The sequence below is a fragment of the Pogona vitticeps genome, chromosome 6 (assembly GCF_051106095.1).
Source record: "Pogona vitticeps strain Pit_001003342236 chromosome 6, PviZW2.1, whole genome shotgun sequence".
In the NCBI taxonomy this organism is placed as follows: domain Eukaryota; kingdom Metazoa; phylum Chordata; class Lepidosauria; order Squamata; family Agamidae; genus Pogona; species Pogona vitticeps.
The window spans coordinates 19,871,930-19,892,872 of record NC_135788.1 but is presented as its reverse complement, the minus strand read 5'-3'; the positions used below and the strand labels follow the sequence as shown (position 1 = coordinate 19,892,872).

The 20,943-nt window shown below is 36.0% G+C and overlaps 1 protein-coding gene across 7 annotated transcripts in view; it reads left to right on the top strand.

Moving 5' to 3' along the window:
* MLLT10 (MLLT10 histone lysine methyltransferase DOT1L cofactor) overlaps positions 1-20,943 on the top strand; it is a 144,363-nt gene that overhangs the window by 119,410 nt on the left and 4,010 nt on the right. For 5 of the 7 annotated variants that reach the window (XM_073003068.2, XM_020801776.3, XM_020801788.3 and 2 more), the window contains 7 exons: positions 9,847-9,964; positions 11,229-11,304; positions 16,105-16,259; positions 18,031-18,219; positions 18,786-18,874; positions 18,991-19,343; positions 20,436-20,538. In XM_073003068.2, coding sequence (XP_072859169.1) covers positions 9,847-9,964; positions 11,229-11,304; positions 16,105-16,259; positions 18,031-18,219; positions 18,786-18,874; positions 18,991-19,343; positions 20,436-20,538 — 1,083 coding nt within the window. The remainder of the gene's footprint in view (positions 1-9,846; positions 9,965-11,228; positions 11,305-16,104; positions 16,260-18,030; positions 18,220-18,785; positions 18,875-18,990; positions 19,344-20,435; positions 20,539-20,943) is intronic. The other 2 variants (XM_020801806.3, XM_020801758.3) reach the window with 1 other exon arrangement.

Sequence of the window (20,943 nt, the reverse complement as noted above, 5' to 3'; positions counted from 1 at the left end):
TCCAGACTGCATCAATGTTTAAGTCCAGCAATAAATGCTTTCTGCCTTCAATCTGAAGCTTATTTGGTTGAGCTTATCTGATGCTGCTGTAGCAACCATCAGTCTCCTGGCAACTGAGGCACATTGACCTCTTAGATGAACTGAGTGTAGCACTACTTCAGATTAGGTTTTCTGAGACAATAGTAGTGTTGGTAAATATGAAGAACGTTGTGTTTTTTTTAATGTGTGTGTGTATGGAAGTCAATGTAGTATATTGGGTAGAATGACTGACTAGGATTCTGGAGATATGGGTTTAAATTCCCGCTTGACCATAGAAACTCACCAAGAGAGTAAAACTGGTAAAACCAATCCTTAAATATCTCATGTATCTTGAAAGCTGTATTAGAGTTCCTGTTAGTCAGATGTGACTTGATGGTGCATAACCTGTATATATCAATGAAAGCTTAAATGCAGTGAAAAGAATAGCTTGTGTGAATTTAGATTTAACTTGGGAAAGACTATGTGGAAAGTCTTCTATATTAGTTGTCCAACTTTCATGGCAGGACAGAGTCCTTATGGGTTGTGTGTATAATTGAAGCATTATTTCAAGCATTTCATAGAGACCAGTCTTCAAATTTGTCTAGTATGTACCATGGAGCAATAGTGTACTTTGTAATATACCTTCTTTAATAACATGCCACATGTGTTTTTATTATAGCTGGCCTTTTAAAAAATGTTTAGAAATTGTTCAGTTTTACAATTACAATGAGAAAACTATAGGTAAACATAGCCTCTTTTAAGATTTTATTAGTAATTATACTTACTAAGGCTACAAGACTATGTGTCTTACTTTGTAGTAGGCAGTATTGGACTCAGTCAGTGGGTAAAAGGTATGTATTTACCCTGTCAAATATTACTGTGAAATGAATGGTATGGTAACTACCAAACCTTTGTGAAAAATTTATTAACACATATTCAGTGGCATAATCACATATTTTAAAGAGCTAATATTAACATTGCATTTTGAGCTGGATAGTATAAAATTATAGGGTATTGAAGATTAGCTAAAGAGAGCAGTATATCAATATCAAGGTTAAAGTTTATACTTGTTTCACCTGATTGAAAGTTAAACCTTTATTCTGATTATATATTTATACATAGGGCAGAGAGAGACAGAAAGATGTTAATTTCTGAAGATATGTTATTGGTCTTTATTTTTCCTTTTAAATCCGACCGTAGTTCCAGATTTTGTGGGGATTTTATAGTGTTTGACATCTGCTCATTCTTCAAATAATATTATTTCATTCGGCAGTCTGCTTCATGTTTCCCTAATTAATACTGTATTTTAAAATTACTACCAACAATAGTACAGTTGTCTAGTTAAATAGTTACAGCAGTGCTGTTCCATAGTTAAATTCTTACTGGGCCTCACATGCACTGAAAGAGAAGTTTGCCCCTTGTCAAAAGTTATTTCATTTGGCTATATTAATCCTGAGAACTGAAAATAAGAATTAAAAATTAATTTTTAAATGCAGTTCTTATCACCAAAGCTGCTTGTTGGAGCAGTTTAGAGTGGAGCAAATGAGTCTCTTTGCCACTAAAAACACGTTTCCAGATAGCCAGTTTCTGTTACATATATTTAATGCACGATAGCTACAATATAGCTCTACTGCTGGCAGAGGTTCTCATGGTGCTGATCTTTGAAAGGTAGTGTGGTGCAAGCGGTTGGAGGCAACCTCTCTTACACCAGCCTGGAGCTTTTTGTATAGGTATTTCTTTCCCACTGCAAGCAGCCGGAAAGTGGGGAGATAAGGAGGAACAAGGTAAACCCAACCCAGGCTTTGGAAATACTGTATGATCTGCCATTTTACTTCCCCTTCCCCAGTTTAGGATTGACCTTTTGTGCAAGTTCCTTAATCTAAAATCAAAATCCTAATTATGCTACCAATTGGAAAGGAAGTACCATCCACCCCAAATTAACCTTCGGTTAGTGATTATGTGATTATGGAGGCAGGTACAGATTTTACTTTCTTGGGCTCCATGATCACTGCAGATGGTTGACAGCAGCCACGAAATTAAAAGACACCTGCTTCTTGGGAGGAAAGCGATGACAAACTTCGACAGCATCTTAAAAAGCAGAGACATCACCTTGCCAACAAAAGTCTGCATAGTCAAAGTTATGGTTTTTCCTGTAGTGATGTATAGAAGTGGGAGCTGGACCATAAAGAAAGCTGACCACTGAAGAATTGATGCTTTTGAATTGTGGTGCTGGAGGAGACTCTTGAGAGTCCCTTGGACTGCAAGGAGAACAAACCTATCAATTCTAAAGGAAATCAACCCTGAGTGCTCACTGGAAGGACAGATCCTGAAGCTGAGGCTCCAGTACTTTGGCCATCTCATGAGAACAGAAGACTCCCTGGAAAAGACCTTGATGTTAGGAAAGTGTGAAGGCAAGAGGAGAAGGGGATGACAGAGGATGACATAGTTGGACAGTGTCACCAAAGATGCCAACATGAATTTGACAAAACTCTGGGAGGCAATGGAAGACAGGAGGGCTTGGTGTGCTCTGGTCCATGGGGTCACGAAGAGTCGGACACAACTAAATGATTTAACAACAACAACAACAATAGTGATTAAGTTAGAAATCAATTTTCTTTAAAAGTTTTTGCAATATTTCTTTGTGATATGTTCCTTCATTCTTTGCCTTTTAGAAGCTGGATATGTCTATATCAGATTTTGAAGCATTACATTTAACTTGGTTCCTTTTTTCATCTCATTTAAACCTTATCTTGTATTTCTACCTTTAAGATAAACTTGTCCAAAAAGAATAAAAGGTATATATGTTCTGTTTTTAAAGCATGACTGTCAGTGACAGATATAATGAATCTGGAAATTCAACATTGCAGTAGGATCACCAAAAGATAATTATCTGCCCTACTAAAAGTTTCTGCTGTATTTGGGTACCATGATAATGGCGCGACAGTATTTCGGTCCCATTTGTTTCAGTGGCTTTACTCTAACTTTATTTTAATTCTGAATTGGTTGTGTAGATGGCTAGGTAACAGAAATCAGCAAAGTCCACATTCAATATAAATTTTTATCTTTGTTTGGTCCCCCCGGGTCCTGTCTGTATTCATATGCTGTTCTGTTTATAGAAGGTTTCAATTATATCTTCCAGTGTCATTTCACCAATACAGGTACTCAACTGTTTGTGAGGCCTGTTTCTGTTCTTGCACAAGTATCAGATTCATTGCTTTGTTTCCACTTGCACAAGCTGCCTTGCAGTAGTAGCAGTTTATTATGGTATTGAGTTCTAATTGTTATACTAGCACAAACCCTAGCAGAACACCCAGCTGCTGGCAGAAAAGTCCCATTGGTCTTTGTGATATGTTCCACCATTCTTTACAACACATAGTTCATAGCAGATATCTTCCCCCACCCTTTTTTCACGCCAGTGATAAATATTTTAAAAATCTTAATGTGATAAAGACTCTGAGGTGTTCAGAATAGAGTTGCATTGAAGATATGAGGAAGGGCTTTTGGACTGTCCTGCTACTTCTACAGTGGTGCCTCACTTGACAAGGATAATCCGTTCCAGCGAAATCCTCGTCAAGCGAAATAAAGAAGCCCATTGAAACGCATTGAAAACTGGTTCAATGCATTCCAATGGGCGAAATACCTCAGCATCCAGTGAAGATCCTCCATAGGGCAACCATTTTCCGATGCCTGTGCAGTGAAAAATCCATCCTAAAGCACAGCAAGGAACCATTTTACACAGCGGGCAGGCATTTTGAAACCTGACGATCAGCTGTTTTAATCGTCATAATGTGAAGAATCGGTTCCTGAAGCAGGGAACCGATCGTTGGGAAGTGAATTTTGCCCATTAAAACATAATTTTGCAATCGCAAAAGCGATCGCAGAAACCTCATCATCAAGCAGATTCGTCGTTTAACAAGGTAATCATTAAGCAAGGCACCACTGTACTCTTTCCATGTGAGGAGATTGGCAGGGGAGAGGGCAACGCTAGCAATCTCCACCTCTTTATGTATTCACTATACCCCAGTTTTAAAAGCCTGAATTATGGCTATACTCATACAGAAGGAAGATTCTATCTGTTCTTCCTAACAGACCATCAAGCTGCTATTATGCTTTTCCTTTTCCTTAGGAAATACAGCATATTCTTCAAATGAAGATATACCTTCCTTATTCTTTTGATTTTATTTGAAATTTTCAATTTCATTAAATTTGCGCAAGGCTTGCTTATTTGAACTATAGTGATTAAGGTAAAAATAGAACCATATTTTAGTTCCAGTGGGCCTGTTTAGATTAATTGCTGTTGCAGTTTAACTTAAATATCAGTAGAGTTTACATTATTGATTGACACGGGTTGTGGTAAAAAAAGGGACAAAATGCCTTTTTTGGTTGTAAAACTTACATGAGAAAAGGCAACAGTGGCACTTGAAATAATTATTTATTGGACTTCATAACTTCATATTCTATTGTATGCTCAGATATGTATCAGAATAGATTGACCTGCAGTTAAAATTAAAATCTAAGTAACAAATACGTACACAATTATATGAATGATATTTCCAGGTTACATTCCACCATGAAATAGTTCATATTTTATTTTTAAAGTATGGAAAGAATAGTGACCCTCAACTATTAACAAAAAGATAGTTCCTTGTAGAACTATTGGTTAGATATAAAATGATTATAAAACAGCTCTAAAATTGGTAGCCTGGTCTTTTCTTGTTGTCCTATCATGAATGAAGGAGAGTTCAGTAATGGTTTAAGTACAATTAAATCCCTCCCCCTTCTTTATGGAGACTCAACTGTGGGCATTTCAGCATTAGCCTAAACAATGGTTTTGAATATGTTAAGCCCCTAACAATTAGAGAGAAGTTTGGGGCATTGAATAATGTGGAATGATGCAATTGAACCTGACAGCTTCAACAGTCAAGCTTCTCATGGGACTTGAAAGTTGTTCACACTTGGTTTCATCTCTCATCACACGCTGAGTATTAAAACCTTACTGGTAGGGAATTTAGACAAGAATGGGGTCTATATCAGTAATTATTTAATAGCTAAAAGTTAAGATGACTGGGAACTTGTCTTGCTTGGTTTTTAAGATTAGAAACATTTCGTGATATTATTTACAGAAGATAAAAGTAATTCCTCCCTTTCTGTTGCTTGTTTATTCAAATTAATATTCTTTGCAGTATATAGGTTATGCAATATATAGGTTATTCAAACTACAGTGGTGCCTCGCTTAACGGGCACCCCGTTTAACGGCGAATCCGCATAGCGATTAAGTTTTTGCGATTGCATTGCTACAATTTAGATAGGAAAAAATCGCTTTGCGATGATCAGTAAGCTGTTTCGCTTACCGATTTTCGCATAGCGATGTTTTTCTAACAGCTGATCGGCAGTTCCAAAATGGCCACTGGGTAAAAAAAATGGCCGCCCACTGTGTTTTCGCACCGATTCCTTGCTTACCGGGCAGCGAAAATGGCGGCCGTATGGAGGATTTTCACATAACGGTGAGTTTTTTGCCCATAGGAACACATTAAACAGGTTTCAATGCATTCCTATGGGCTTTTTATTTCGCATAGCGATGAATCCGTATAGCAACGATTTTGGCTGCATGAATTATCGTCGCTATGCGGGGGACCACTTTTGCCGCTTATAGAAATAACTATATAGGTTCTTTCATCTCCCACGTGAAATATTGTTGATACTGCACTGGGGATTGGCAGTAGTTTCAGTCGTGCTCACCCCTTTCCTACTTTAGTTTGGATGTGCAGAAATAACACGGTGGGTTTTTGATGTAAGAGTAAACTGCACTGGCCAGAAGAGAATGGCTTGATGGGACATAGACACGGTTCAGCCATATTCTCTCTTGACTTGTAATGTGACTATGTAGGTAGGTAGGAAAGAAAACAAGAATCCATTCAGTCTTTCAAACCTCTGTTCATGGGGACCAGTAGATCATTGCCTCATGTTATTTAGCCCAAATCTCAACATGTAGAACTCTTATGAAGAGGAAGAAGTAAATAATGTAGCTTATTCAAAACATGGGCCTACTCAGTCTTAAAAGGTACAAAGGTAAGGCATATATACAACTGTATTCAAATTGATGTGAACATATTGTATTATGTGTTCTATGTCTTCAGCATTTTGCATTATCTAGAAATGTATTTTTGGTATATTTAAGCATTCAGACAGGTATTTTTAAAAAGAATTCTGATACAGTAGGAAGCACATGTTCATCTTCAGTTGGTATTTCCAGTTAAACTGACTCCTTTAAAATAGAGCATAGTTTTACATCCGTGACCTTAAGAGTGTTGACGGCATGATTTTGCATGTTTAATAAATGCTTTCTTTATCATTGAAACATGCCAAAACATGGTTTTCTACTTCCCAATTAAATAGCACAGTAATCTAATACTATGCTTACTTTTCTTTCCTAATTAAGTTGTTGCATACATAATAATACTCTTTAATCCCAATTTCCTTCATCTACCACCTAATTCCTTATCAAGAAGACGGTTTAGAATATAGTTCCAGTTTCAAGACCAATTTTATAAATCAACATTTCATCCCAGTTTAGAAGTCATGTTCAATATAGAATCTGCAACTAAAGAGAACAGTAAGAAGCATCCTGTTTCCAATAGTGAGTGTTGGATATAAATTTGGGATTTTCTTTGGGTTTGGGGGGGGGGAAATTAAGTGTAAAGACTTGCATTTTTCTGGATTAATTATAGCAGAAAAATAATTTTACAAATACTCAGTGTTCCAGTGTTGTATCTGCTTCCATTCATCCTCCCCCATTTAGCTCTCTGATCTTCTAAAGACTGTAGTGTGATTTCTACAAATGAATTTAAATTTGCATATGTAATCCATTAACTTTGCTGATCAGTGGATCCATGCAAGTGGCAACTGTCATATGTGAATGAACTATCACAGAATGGATATCTCAGAGACAGCTTCCTTCCTGCCTCCTGTCACCTTGTCCTTTTCAGTAGAACCATTTCATACATTAAAGGTTGTATTTCTAAGCCTGCCTACCAGGAGGAATCACTGAACACTACCTGGCTTCAGGGATTCAGACTGACATGTGAAGAGGCCTAGCAATGCAGATACCACCATAATCTCGCCATCTTGATGTGAGTGAGCATCATCATTGTACAATTATCATGACAATTTGAAGAGGGCTTTAAAGCATGTGCAGTTGAATGTGCTTAGAAGCCTCTGCATGATCAGGAACCCTGAATATTGATTTATAAAATTAGTCTTGAAACTGGAACTATAATTAGTATTTATATGGAGGCTTCTCTATGAACATGCTTGGAAGCCCCCTTGTGATCTCTACAGAGTGCATAAAGATCTTATGCTGCTTCCCTAAGTGCTTTGGGCCAGCCTAATCTGAGCCATGATCCTGCCGTTTTTATGTATTCATTTTGACTACCTGAAGCAAGAGGTGGTCTTGCTTCCATATAAAGATGTTTAGGAGTGATCTATAAGTACTGAGTCTTTGTAACTGCACAACTGTATGTATGAATTGATTCTAAGAATCTCTAAATCTTGCTTTTGCTTTTGTTTCCTTTCACTTTTCTAACATTTTAAGTTCAAAAAATGTAGCACTTATGATTTTCTTACATAGTGAAATGGAAGAGCTATTCATGTTGTAAGAACATTAGTATTTGGTCAGCTTCACTGGTTTTCTTATGCTTCATTCCCATACTGATTATGTTGTGTGCTGATTTGATAGGTTGTTGGAAATCTGCATTTTTTGAGGCATTTTCTCTTTGTACCTGACTTTCTTTCTGACGTACCGTTGTAAAATATATATTGATGTAGTGGCAAATATAACAGCATTTTATGTAGCCTCATTCTTTTAGCTTTTTTATGGTCAGTGTCTTGATCACAAATCCTAATGGTTTATTTGTAAGGATTATAAAACTTGAATACAAGGATGGCTAATAGCTTTATTACATCATTAATTATATTTTTCTGATACTGTTATATTGTATTATAATTATATACTGGCTAAAATCCTGTTATGCAGTACAGTGGCAATAGTATCATCAGTAGTAGCAAATTGCGATTGATTGAAGGCAAATCACTGCTGATTAAAGGTGATTTCAGGATACATGTGACTTGTGCACAAAATGACACAAAGTTGTGTATAGCGAAGCCTTTGGTCAACAACAGTTTGCCGTTGCTGCTACTCACATCATGGCTGAACAAACTGGGCTGCACAAAAGGATTTCAGCTAATACATAATAATTTGTAATAAGTGAATGTAAATATTGTTAATGAAATATCACCCAGCCTCTCTTGAGATTGTATACAATATTTTTCAGTTCAGAATCTTATGGCAGGTAAAATTTATTTGAAGATAAATATTTTTGTTTGCATGTGTATGTGCATGTGTATGTGCATGTGTGTTTTGTTAGGTTGGGGCTTTTTTGTATTTTGTATATAGTTGCACATCATTAGACAAAACCCATTTAGATTTAAACATGTTGAAATTCTAAATTTTGTAAGTAAAGCCAGTCTACCATTGAACTTGGCAAAATGTGTAGCAAGTTTTACTGAGAATTATATATACCCTATCTAGTGGGGTTTATTTTATAGTAAACGAGCTTATGATTGTAGGCTTACTTTGGTAAAATTAAGCTGTACTTCACAAGACAATTTATTCTATAAATAGTGTTTGCATGTTCTTTGTCAAGTTTAAATTTAAATTGTGTATAATTTCACATGTGCATTGAATTTTCATTTTGCCATAGCCACACTACTGAAATATATAGTATACTAATTTTATAAACATTCTTCTGGAAAAGTAATGGCAATTCATCTGTTGCACCAAGCTTTGGAAAGTATTTAAACAAGATAGGTTAGCAGAAAGTAAGATAGTTGAGAGAAAAAAATGTGTTTCTATTGCACTGGATTAGTTCAGCGTTTTGCTAGCTTCCTTAGTTTTACCATTCAAGGGTTCATTTTCACTTGTTTGGCCTAAGTCCCAGAAGAGACTTTCAGAATTGTGGTTAGCAATGTGAATGAATGGACGAATGAACGAATGAATGAATACAAACTTTGGATGAGCTCTTCTGTAAGCCATGCTGGCCAGCTGCCAAAAAATGCATTCCTTATAAGGAGGTCAGGGCAGAGCTGTGAATTGCTGGGCCCTTCATTGTATAGAAAACATGTTTGTAATGACTATTTGCTTTCTGTAAAATAAAACAAAACTCAAACAAAAACTTGTTCACTTGTGTACTCAAATCAAATAATATGCAGATTTCACTAATGATAGAGTATAGCAAAGGAGCGATGACTCAGTGTCATTAAAGTATATGGCTAGAAAGGGGACCTTTTGACCCTTGTTGCCTTCTTGTGATGTAAAGAATCCAAGCCTTTGTAAGATGTTTGATGCCTTTCCGATTTTTTAAATAAATAAGATGGAATTAAATTGAACAAATAGTATGACCACATGGTCACTGTGGAGCTGAATCCTAGTATTGCTAGTTTGATTTTGAAATGTGACAATTTCTTTTTATACTCAGCATTTTGGATACTGGTAATTTTGACACTGTAATCCATGTCATTTCTTATGCTGCACACTGAACAGTGGAATGCTTTCATAAAGATTTTTCTAAATTGTGCATAAAAATGTGAGAATGAGACACCGTTCAGAATTTTTTGCAATCTATTTTTTCTGTTCAGAGTTTAGTTTCTGGAGTGTATACAACCACTCCAGTTCTTGGATTAGCTGCATTGAAAATTTAATTGTTTTTAATGCTATAAAATGATGATGATGTGATCCTAGATTTTCAGGATTCTCATTCCATTTCTATGTAGGCAAACACCTTACCTGGATCATCCCTCAGCCTGCCTGCAACTCATATGTATGTCAGTAGGCTAAATGCTACTTCGTCCATAGCAGCACATACAGCTTCATCTGAAAACAGTCAAACAGGCAAGTTAGACATCTTCAAAGTATTTCTTTTTGGCTGTATCAATCTTTTTCAGAAATTAGATTTACTGGCTTCTTGCTTTAATTTGTTTCCTATTGAACAGCTTGCTGAATCTTGGAAGAGAGTGCTGTTTTACACTATGTTGGCTTCTACTGTCTGAAATGTAAATGTTTAAACAGAGTTGTGAGCAGGCAGGAATGCAACAATGTCTCCTGTGACTTCTGTGATTGATGTGTTCAGTTTCCTTAGTTCTCTGCAATGAGAGTAGCATAGTACTAGGTTTTGTTGTGAACAGTTAAACCTTATTTGCATAATTCATGGAATTGTATGATACACAGATTTGTATGGCTGAGATCTTGTTATGCAGGCCCCATAGTATTTAATAATCTTGTGAATACTTGCCAATTGATGTTTTTATAGCACTGGCTCTCTTAAAAAAAACACACACACACAATTTTAATGAGGTCCTGGATTTGCTTTGTTTCATTCCATCCTTAAGGATTTGTTGACATGTCGTAATAGCCATGCCTGTCTGGGGGAAGGGAATGAGTTTAGCAGTTTACCAAGAATGGATCAGTCATGTCTTGCCCTCTAAGAGGCCAGAGGTCATTTTCTGCAGAATAGGGGGAGGGCAACCTTGAAGGGGGCAAATAGGGTTATTTTATTGAGAGTCCAAAGGAAAAATAACCCTTTTGAGTCCTACCAAGCAGACTGCTTCTGTGTTTGTGTGAGACAATTTAAATATATCTTGCTGTCTCTCTGTCTTTTTGCCTATATATAATAGCCACTTTTTAAACATATGCCTTAATACCATTAGTAAAACTTTTGGGTGGAAAGTTCTTGAAAAAACTGATTACACAGAGCAGTTTATGAGTTTTCCTGGGATGCAAAGTGTTAAAAAAAATACAAAGCCTGGGGATTTGCTGTGATAAGCATACAGATTAGCTGTCCACAGCTGTGATTCATTACTTTCGCTGCAGAAATTAAAAGTGGCTGAGGGGAGGGTACTGGGAATGCAAGCCATGCTTCTGTGCTGTGAAACTGAAAGCAATGAAAGGAGTGAGGCTAATCCATGGCTTTCTATGCCCACAGAAATGTGCACGGACAACGCCTTACCCATTTCAGTTAGCTATTTTAAATTAGTAGCTTTTTCTTGCATTAGCAACTCCCTGATATTGGATTACATTTTGAATTATCTCGGTATCTGCAACATCTCAAAATCTTATCTCAGAAAGAGTCACTCTTGGCTGTGAAATATTTACTCAGCAGATCAAGATCTTGGAGACAATGGCCGGAGTCTTGTTGGCAGGGGAGGTTCACCCAGAGGAAGTCTTTCACCACGGTAAGCAATATTTACATTCAAGAGTTAAGGCAAAGAAAATATTTTAAGGTGTGGAAACTTATCAGTCATACTTACATTTCGGTTGAAATGAATTATATATTAAGTGTCCAGATATTTTAGAAATTTTTTTTTTTACAAAACCAGTTTAATTAAGATTACACAATAAAACAATGAATTTCTTACCTCAGATATGAAAATGGTTTGGGGAACTCTACACTCATCACATTTTTACATGATCTTGGCTCAACTATGGCTACTTAATTTTATAGCATTTTACAGAAAATTTCACACATAGCTACTGAGCTATGAAATATTAACTATGCTTTTCTAAGAATCTTGAATGTGAGCATTTTTTTCCAATGGGTAAGGGTAGGTTATAGGTTAGAAGAATTTAATGTTATATTAGGGACAGTGAAATAAAATAAAATAAATAAAAATAAATAAGTAAATAAGTAAAGTGACACAAACATTAAATTATCACTAGTTCAGTTTATTTTGGATGGTGTTTTTGTTTGAAGAAATAGCATTTGTTGATTAATGTCATGTAAAGATGGAGCTGTACTGTTCAGAGAGTTCTTTCAATAAAAAAATTCTTCATAATTATTGGATGGTATTCTAAAGCTTTTCCTTTTAAAAAAAAGGTACAATAGCACAACATACTGTTAACACAATCTATGCAGTTATTTAATAAGTTGGTGATAAATAAAAAACATTGTTAGTGGAGGCATGTCAATGTCCCTTATCTAATCAGGAGTGCTGTGTCATGTACCAGAGTAAATGAGCTGTAAAGTGAATGTTAGTGATCTGTTGCCTGATTTTCAAGAGCCTGCAAATCCCAAAGACTGGCAGGAAGTATATATAAACCTCTATAAACCAGGCCAGCATTTTCTTAGGGACAAAGCACCAAAAGTCTTATCGTGGTGGGCTGTGACTGACTGCAGATTATACTTTCTATTTTTTTCTGCTTTATTTATTTATTTACTTATTTATTTATTTATATCATGCCTTCTTTCATATATGGTTCCAAGGTGGCTTACGGTATAATTGAGAAACAGTAAAATTTAAAAGCAGTACATTCTGAATATTAAAACTCAGTTAAATTGATTGTCAGATTAAAGCACAGTTTAGTTAGAAACTTTAAGAACAATTGAAAGTAGCAATTACAATTGTGGATAGATATGGCTGTGTTTTTGTACACAGCTTTTTCTCTACTTGGACTATTTATAACATGCTGATATTAACTTACCTTAAATTAAATAAAACTGAGGAAGTAATGTATTTGGTTATTCCTATGGTGTTAGAACTCTAGGCTTGTCAACAAAGGTATAAACTGACAAATAATTCTTTTTTTTAGTATTATATTTCTCCTTTTTTAAAGAACTTTTAGATAGATGGAACAGTTTAAAATGAAGTCACAGAGGGAATATTCCCCCCTTAGCTAAAGTCCTTTGATTTCGCCAGCATTTAAATATACTTATGTTATACCCATTTGATTTTCGTGTTGAAGCTCAGTTTCTTCTTCATTGTATATAAAGTAGGGTGTCTGGATTGTTGTTGCATAAAATTGTGTATAGATGTAAGAATGCATCAGAGGAATTATTGAAGAAGGAGGCAGGTATGGGATGATCTCTGGCCACCCCATCTCTCTCTCTCTCTCTCTCTGAGCTTAGTTTTCGTGCAATCTACTAGCCCTCTAGGCCTGTATAGTCTTCAAGCCTTTCTATAGGGCTTATATAGAGCTCCCACAGTGCATCCAAATTAGTGAAAGAAGGTTGTACAGCAGTGGTGCTTGAGAAACCCTTCCCTTTGAAAACATGTGGATAAGTGTACTGTTCATATTGACTAACAACTCCTGGTGGACATCTCATCTTAATTTGCTAACACTTAATGCAAACTATATAAGAAAAATTTGCATTTTTGAGCACTTCTGTGGAAATGGAAATATAGGTTCACTGTACTTTATATAGTGAAATACTTAATTACATGTGTGAATTCTTGTGTGAAACTGAATAATATAAAGAAGTGTTATATTTTCTTTCCACTATTTAGACTCCTGTACTGCATCATCAAAATTTAAATTTAAGATACCAAAGGGATTGAGTATTGCAACAGTTCTGCTAGCCATTCACAGAATATATTTCCTGGGTATAAAATATAATCTCTAAATTAGTTATGTCTTCAAAAGATATAATGTGGGAATTCTTAGAGCAGAACTTTGATTCCTTCTATTTTCTCTCTGCTAATACTCCTAATTCCTTGTTTTGCTATGATTTCTGCAGCTCACTAAGCTGCTGTTTGTAGTTAATTATCTCCAGGATCTGCTTCCTGAGTGGCAACCTCCTAAAGAAACTAAAACTGTATATTCATGGCTAGGATTTTTCACAACATGTTAACTTATGAAAACAGAATTTCTATCAGGCATTTTATGTTCTTGTGACTTGTTTTTGTTGTTTAAGAAGAGCATTAACTCCAGTTTAAGTGGCTTCTGTCTTGAACATATAGTTTAATTTGTTTACAACTATTTAAGATCAAATACACTGAAAGTCTAAATATGTACAAAATACCAGTTCTCTTGTCTTTCATATAGTTGCTACTAATTTATATAACTTCTTGCCAGATATCATCCATAGTGCAAATGGGTTTAGTGCTGATAGTATTTTCCCAGGTAGTTTATACATTTACACAATATATAATTCAGTTTTCATCATCTCTTTTGTAAGTCCCACTATCTAACATCACTAGTAATCTTTATATATATAAAAAGGATAGTTAAATTGAGGTCCTTATGCTCCCTTTTTTCCTGTCAAATTGCTTTGTAAAGTAAAATCTGTATATCATACGACAAACCAGAAAATGAGACATTTCTTACTTCGTTTTCTGTCGCCACCACAATTTTTCTTTCTATGTCTCTTATAACTATGGATTTCTAGTAATATGTTTCCTATTCAGCTCCCATGTAAGTGGTAATAGTGTAACAGCTATAATTTATAAGTACCCTAAAAGTATACCAATAATTTCACAATAGTGAAAATAAGGCCTACTAAATTTAATGGAGCTTAGGACTGAGTAGTCATGCCTAGCATTGCAGCAGAAGTAACCATGAGTTGAAACTTGTATTGTCACATAGGAAATTTGTCCATAGATTCATTTTATCTATTAATCTAGTCAACATTGAATTCCTGTGAAAAGAGACAAATTACATTATTTGTTTTATAAGTTTCATCATGGACAATAGCAAGATTTGGTCAATACATTTTTGAATCAACAGGACATGTGATAACATGCAAATAGTGTCACAATGAAATAAGTCTGAGCTGTGATTTAGTAATATATGGCCTTTTTGTGTGTGCTTTCTATTGTGGATAAGGGCAGGTGCAGAAAGACAATGTATTGTTTGGTATTTATGGTTCCATGTTTTAGATCTGTACCTCAAACAATTGTGAACATCCGAAGGAAGTCACAGTTTGCTTGTAATATAGGCAGGAAATACTGTATTTGAATTCATCAACATGTTGAGTAGCTTCATATCCATGTTAAAGGGAGAATTGCTAAAGCTTACTTGATTTTTTTAAAGTATGAGTTGTAAAAAGCCTAACTGTAAATGCAATTGTGTAATTTTAGTGGGCTGCAGCTGTAATCATATCTCTCATTGCTGAGACAAATGTGCTTGACACTGAGAAGTTCGGTAAAGTCAGTCTTCAAAGAGCTTCCAGCGTGCTCTGTAGTTTGCATGTGTGTTAAAAATTAGGAAATAAAAGTTTCAAAATTGTTACCATATCCACTATATTAAGGGCTGATAGGATTTTCTGTTTTGTGACCTGAACTAGCTTTACTGTCGACATGTGTCTTTAATTCTTTATTGCCTGTCATAGTGATTGCTCTTATATTTCAAAAGGGTCTTGTTTTGTATATCTTATTAATTTATAGGTTTACCTATTCATAGGTCCGATCCAAAGTCATAGAGAAGTATTGGCTTTAAATAAGTCACTGGAATACACTTTGCATTGTTCTATAGTTTTTCCTTGGGGCATGTTCTGTGGATGTTTGATTAGGCTGCAAAGCCATACTTTTCTTTATCTTATACAACTGCAAATTAATTTTGTGGCAAAATCAAACAGGAACTGGAAGGGAATGCAGTAACTTATTTGACAGTTTGGCAAATCTGTTACTTGTCTGCTTTTTCCTAGGTGTATTCCTCACTAGTTTATATTAAAGTATATTTTCTGCAAAGCTTTTATAATTCCTTGATCAGTAAAATTTTTCTTATGTTCATATTTCATACCGTTTCCCTGAAAATAAGACCTAACCTGGAAATAAACCCTAGTATGATTTTTCAGGATGCTCATAATATAAGCCCTACCCCGAAAATAAGACCCAGTTAAGTGAAATCCTGCCCTCCACCATTATGCAGCAACCAAAGGAAGATGACATGACTGTATTTGAATAAATGTAGATTGCTGTACATGAAAAAAAATCCCCTGAAAATAAGCCCTACTGTGTTTTTTGGAGCAAAAATTAATATAAGACCATATCTTATTTTCAGGGAAACACGGTATATTAGCCACCTGAGCAGTGTTAAGTTAATTTACTGAATAGTTTAAACTTTGCTTTTTGTACCAACGTCCTCCAAAAACTGTTACGTTGGGGTTTATTCATTTAACGGTGATGAGACTTAGAGGTTTTAAGGTAACCTCAAGGAATGTTTGTTTGTGAGAGGCTAGCAGTGGCCAAAGAAACTGATGGATCGGAGTTCCTCTCTGATCCCTGTTCTCCTAAGTCTAATTTATAATCTTTCTACAGGTCTCCCATAAATAGCTTACAGATTCACTATGATCAGTCAGGAAATAACAGCGGTGACCACTTGCCCCCAGTACCAGCTACTATAGAACAGCTTCTGGAGAGGCAGTGGAGTGAAGGGCAACAGTTCTTGCTTGAGCAAGGCACCCCTAGTGACAGTAAGTACTTCATGCATTTTGATCTGATATTTTGAATACTGAGTGCGGTTACCACTAAATGTTGATGACCTTGTAATATTCAACCGGGCAGCGTGTATGAATTCTATATGGTTGAAAGGTAATGTTAAGTATATTAATCCTAAAGTATACTAATCCTAAAGTATACTAATCGGTTTAAACATGGTTCTGTCTCTTGGTATGGAACATTACTTTCCTGACAGTGTGTTTCTCCAGAACCTTTGGGCCAGGATGGGTGCAGGGATAGAAGATCTCTGGTGGGTTGTAATGGAGAGTTGAGAGCATATATTTTGAAAGAGAATAACCAAAATATTGTGTGAATCTTCTTTAAGAAATGATACTCTGATTTCATATGGATGTGATTGCATTTACAAATACGTGAATGGTTGAATAGTTTGAAAGTATTATTTTACAGTATAAGAAAAAAAATTCTTACACATGCCTTCCTAGTTGTTGGTAAGTGAGTGAAATGTAGTCTAGCTAGTTTTTTCTTTTTCTTTTTTTATATATATAAATGGTGCCCTGACAAAAATGCTAATTGTGAGGAAATTCATGCAGGGATAATCCTTTAAACATGATAGCTGGAGGACAGGTTTAGCTAAGTCTTATTGCATCTCATTTGGGCACACTGAGAGTCCCTTTGTATGTTCTTGAAGAGGAGGGATAAAAAGCTAAATCCTTGAGAAATGACCAGATGTGCCTGTACCAGTATACTTGTGTCTGTATTAGGCTCAGAGGTCATGTTAAACAAATACAATTTAGAATTTTCTAAGTGGCTTTTTGGGTGCTGTAATGGCTGAACTTTCTGTCTTGTTGGTTAATGCAAGCCCCAAAATTCATCCAAAATCCAAATTTGAAGGGGATGGTCTTTGGCTGAGGATATCTGTTATCCCCAAGAAGAGGGCATGGAGAGGACAGCAGGGTGCCTTTTACTCCCTGCTGGGTGCTCTTTAGAGGGACATTGAAAACAGCTGGAGTCTGTTGATTTAAAAGCAATAAAAACAGAGTAAAAGTTTTCATTGATTACCAAAAAACCTTTCAAATTTATGTAAGGACTCAACAGAACAGCTTTCCTGCTCTGACAATTAAAAAACCCAGCATGAAACTGTTTAGGAGTATATTGGCATATTAAACTTTACAACTCAAATTAAATATCCTTTTCTGAAATATCATTTGATCGTGCATGTTCCTGGAGGGATCTTTTCCCACTTCAGTATAAGTTTATGGCCGCAGTTTTCAAAAGGGGATATGCGTGCATCAGAAACAAATATATTACAGTTTGTTCAGAAACTGTAATCAAACAAATGATTGCATGTGTTACAAAAGGTCTTTGCGCATTAACCCAGGTGTTGGCTTGAAGCACTGGACTCTAAATATGCGTGTGAAGACCTTCAGAATATTTTGTCATAGAGGGCATGCATGTAGTCCTTTCCATAGGGGCATCAGGTTGTCTCAGAAATATACCATGGTATTAGATCACAATTGTAACTGGCAGAAATGTTGATCATGCAGCAATCATGACTTAGTTCAAAAGGAATTAACAGTAGTTTAGCTTCCTTGTTTAAAAATCTAATAAGGACATCACCATAAAAGTAAAAAGTATACTCTAATAATACATTTGTTAAAAACTAGTTAGAATTCTGTAGCTGTGCAAACTCCTAAAATATATTAAGTTACAGTATTTCTTAATACAATAACCTCTTCACTGGATTTTTTCAGGGATTTAAATTAATTGGTCAACATTTTTGTTTAGTTTTAGGCATGCTGAAGTCATTACATCAGCTTCAAGTTGAAAATCGTCGCTTAGAAGAACAGATTAAAAACCTGACTGCTAAAAAGGAGCGCCTCCAGCTACTGAATGCCCAGCTTTCAGTTCCTTTTCCAACAATAACATCCAATCCCAGTCCTTCCCATCAAATGCATGTGTTTTCAGCTCAGGCTGGTAAGGGAAGAGAAGTAGATTTCTTCTTAATGTTGATCTCGGTCAAAACGTCTTGAAAGGTTTATGTCTATTAGTAAAATTACCATTGCTTCTTATCTGTTTGCTTAGAACATAAGTGGGGTAGCTTTGTTACTCCTTCCGTCTACAATGCAATTTGTGAAATCAGTAATCCTGAAGATTTTTTTAAAGTAAATGGCATGTATGTTACATGTGAAACTTTTGAGAAGGAGAGAGGTGAAACTGAGTTACAGTGATTAGTCTTACCAAACTCATAGGTTTTGCAAGACCAGACAGGAAACAAAAGTAACAATGTGAAGTGCTTTTAAAAGTTCAGTTCAAACAGGCTGCTTGCTGCCATGAGACAGCAGCGTTCTTAGTAACTATTTTTTAAAATTTATAATTAATAATTAATTCAATTTACATAAATATTTCAGTGTTTTGCCATTATTAGTGCATGTATATTTAAAATAAATTCAGTTTTGCACAAGTGTTTAATATAATGACTATGCTTTTCAGATGTAGGAAATAAGATGGTTCTCTTTTTCTTCTTCAAATCATTGTTTTAGCTGCAGGCACTGATTCTTTGAACAGCAGCAAAAGTCCTCACCTGGGAAGCAACTTTCTACCCGATAACTCCCTTCCTGTCCTAAATCAGGTACTGTTAGTTTCCCTTTTTCATGCATTGTAGATTTTTACTAGGCTAATATTGTGTCTTGATTATATTGCAGCAGTGTGAAGTTTGATACAGCTGAGCGTTTGTGTTTTCATTAGGAGATAAACTCCAGCGGGCAAAGCACCAGTGGTTCTTCTGCTCTTTCCACTCCACCACCTGCTGGGCAAAGTCCAGCTCAGCACGGCACAGGAGTTTCAGGAGTTCAACAGGTCAATGGTGTGACAGTGGGGGCACTCGGCAGTGGAATGCAGACTGTAACATCTACCATTCCTGCAGTGGGTGGAATAATTGGAGCTCTGCCAGGTAACCAGCTGGCAATCAATGGAATTGTTGGGGCTTTAAATGGCGTAATTCAGACTCCTGCCACGATATCACAGAACCCTTCTCCTCTCACTCACACAACTGTGCCACCAAATGCAGCACATCCTCTGCCAACGACACTGACAAATAGGTAAGCATTTGCTCTTCTTAGTTTCATTAGGTCATGCATGCAGCATTGCTTGAAAGCCTAGTATTTTCAGATGTAGCTGTCTTTATTTTAAAGATGCTTTGGAAAGAACTGTTACACCAGAACTGAAAAAGAACAAAGTACCTGCTTTTTAAAAACTTCCTTGTGGGGAAACTAAGCAGTTGTTATCTATTATGTCTGTTGGATTAAAAAAGCAGGTTCATTCACGTGACAGTGTATGTCTGTGTGATGGTCACATCACAACATAGATGCTTTCTTTTGAGTTTTCTTCTCTTTCAGTCATAGTACATTCTCACCAATTTGCATTCTGATGGTGAATGAAATGGTTAGAAAGTGAATATGAGATAAATCTGTTCACAAGAATGAGATTGGCCTTAATCTCTAGGGCATGGATGCTCTCAAGTTGCCATGTCCCTTACACTGATGTGTTGAGAAAGCTATCTAAGAAAATAATAATAGTGTTGCTAGATAATTTTTATGTCTCTATTAATAATGGAACACAGTACAATTTCTTCTGTCATTTTAACAATATTAACATCTAATAATTACAGATTTTTAAAAATAAAACTTATAGTATGTGTCGATAAACATTTGAACAATTTCATCTGCAGAATGCAATGCACACTGATCATACTGCCTTCAGTGGTCTTTTCGGGTGGCGCTCTGCTAAGTTTATGCAAAAGATCGTTATCAGTCAAAATGTTCTGCAGATTCAGTAGTCGTTAAAGATTAGGAGAGAGAATGGGAATTCTGGGTAGTTAGTTATTTTCCCTTGCTCCATTGTATTTTACCCAGAACTGTGAATCCAACTGAAATAACAAGAAAATTTTGTCTGCAATGTTATATTACATCTACCAAAGCTTTTTAAAAATAGATTCTAGACTTCCTTGTCTAGAAAAGTTCAGTGAATTGCTGCAGCTCAACATATGAACTCCAGTCAGTGCAGCTTGGGTTTAGATTTATTATTTTTACTAAGTGGGTGGCATAGAAATAATCAAGGTATAATAGTAATAATAATCAAACAATCAGTTTGTCCAAAAATGTCTCCAGCTAAGGCTTCTCATTACTCTACAGTGCTTCTGGCCTTGGGTTTCTCCCGGACCAACAGAGACAACTTCTACTGCATCAGCAGCACCATCAGTTTCAGCAGTTACTGAATACTCAACAATTCACTTCAGTAAGCCTTGCCTTTTTATCATTACCCTTATTCCTAATGTTCAGGGGCAAGTACTGAAGCTTACGTAGCTGGAATGGCACTGCCCTTTGACATGAAGTAGTACATTAATGCAATGTGGGCAAATCCAGATGTTTGGAGAATTTTTTTTAAAAGTGGCTTTAAAAGTAGGGATGTTTTAAAGCTTTCTGCTCAGTGCTCTGCCACCAAGGCCCAAAGGAAGGCAAACTGTACATATGTGTGTGCACGAAGAACAGGAAAAGCCAGTGTCCATATGCACATTCCTCCTCGGGAGGGAGACGGCTCCCTGCACTGGGTAGTTTCCTTGCTTGCTAAAGAAGAGCTTTGAGGGTATAGGTAAGGCAAGGAGGCTGTTCTCATTCAGTACTTCCTTCACCGGGGAAAGAT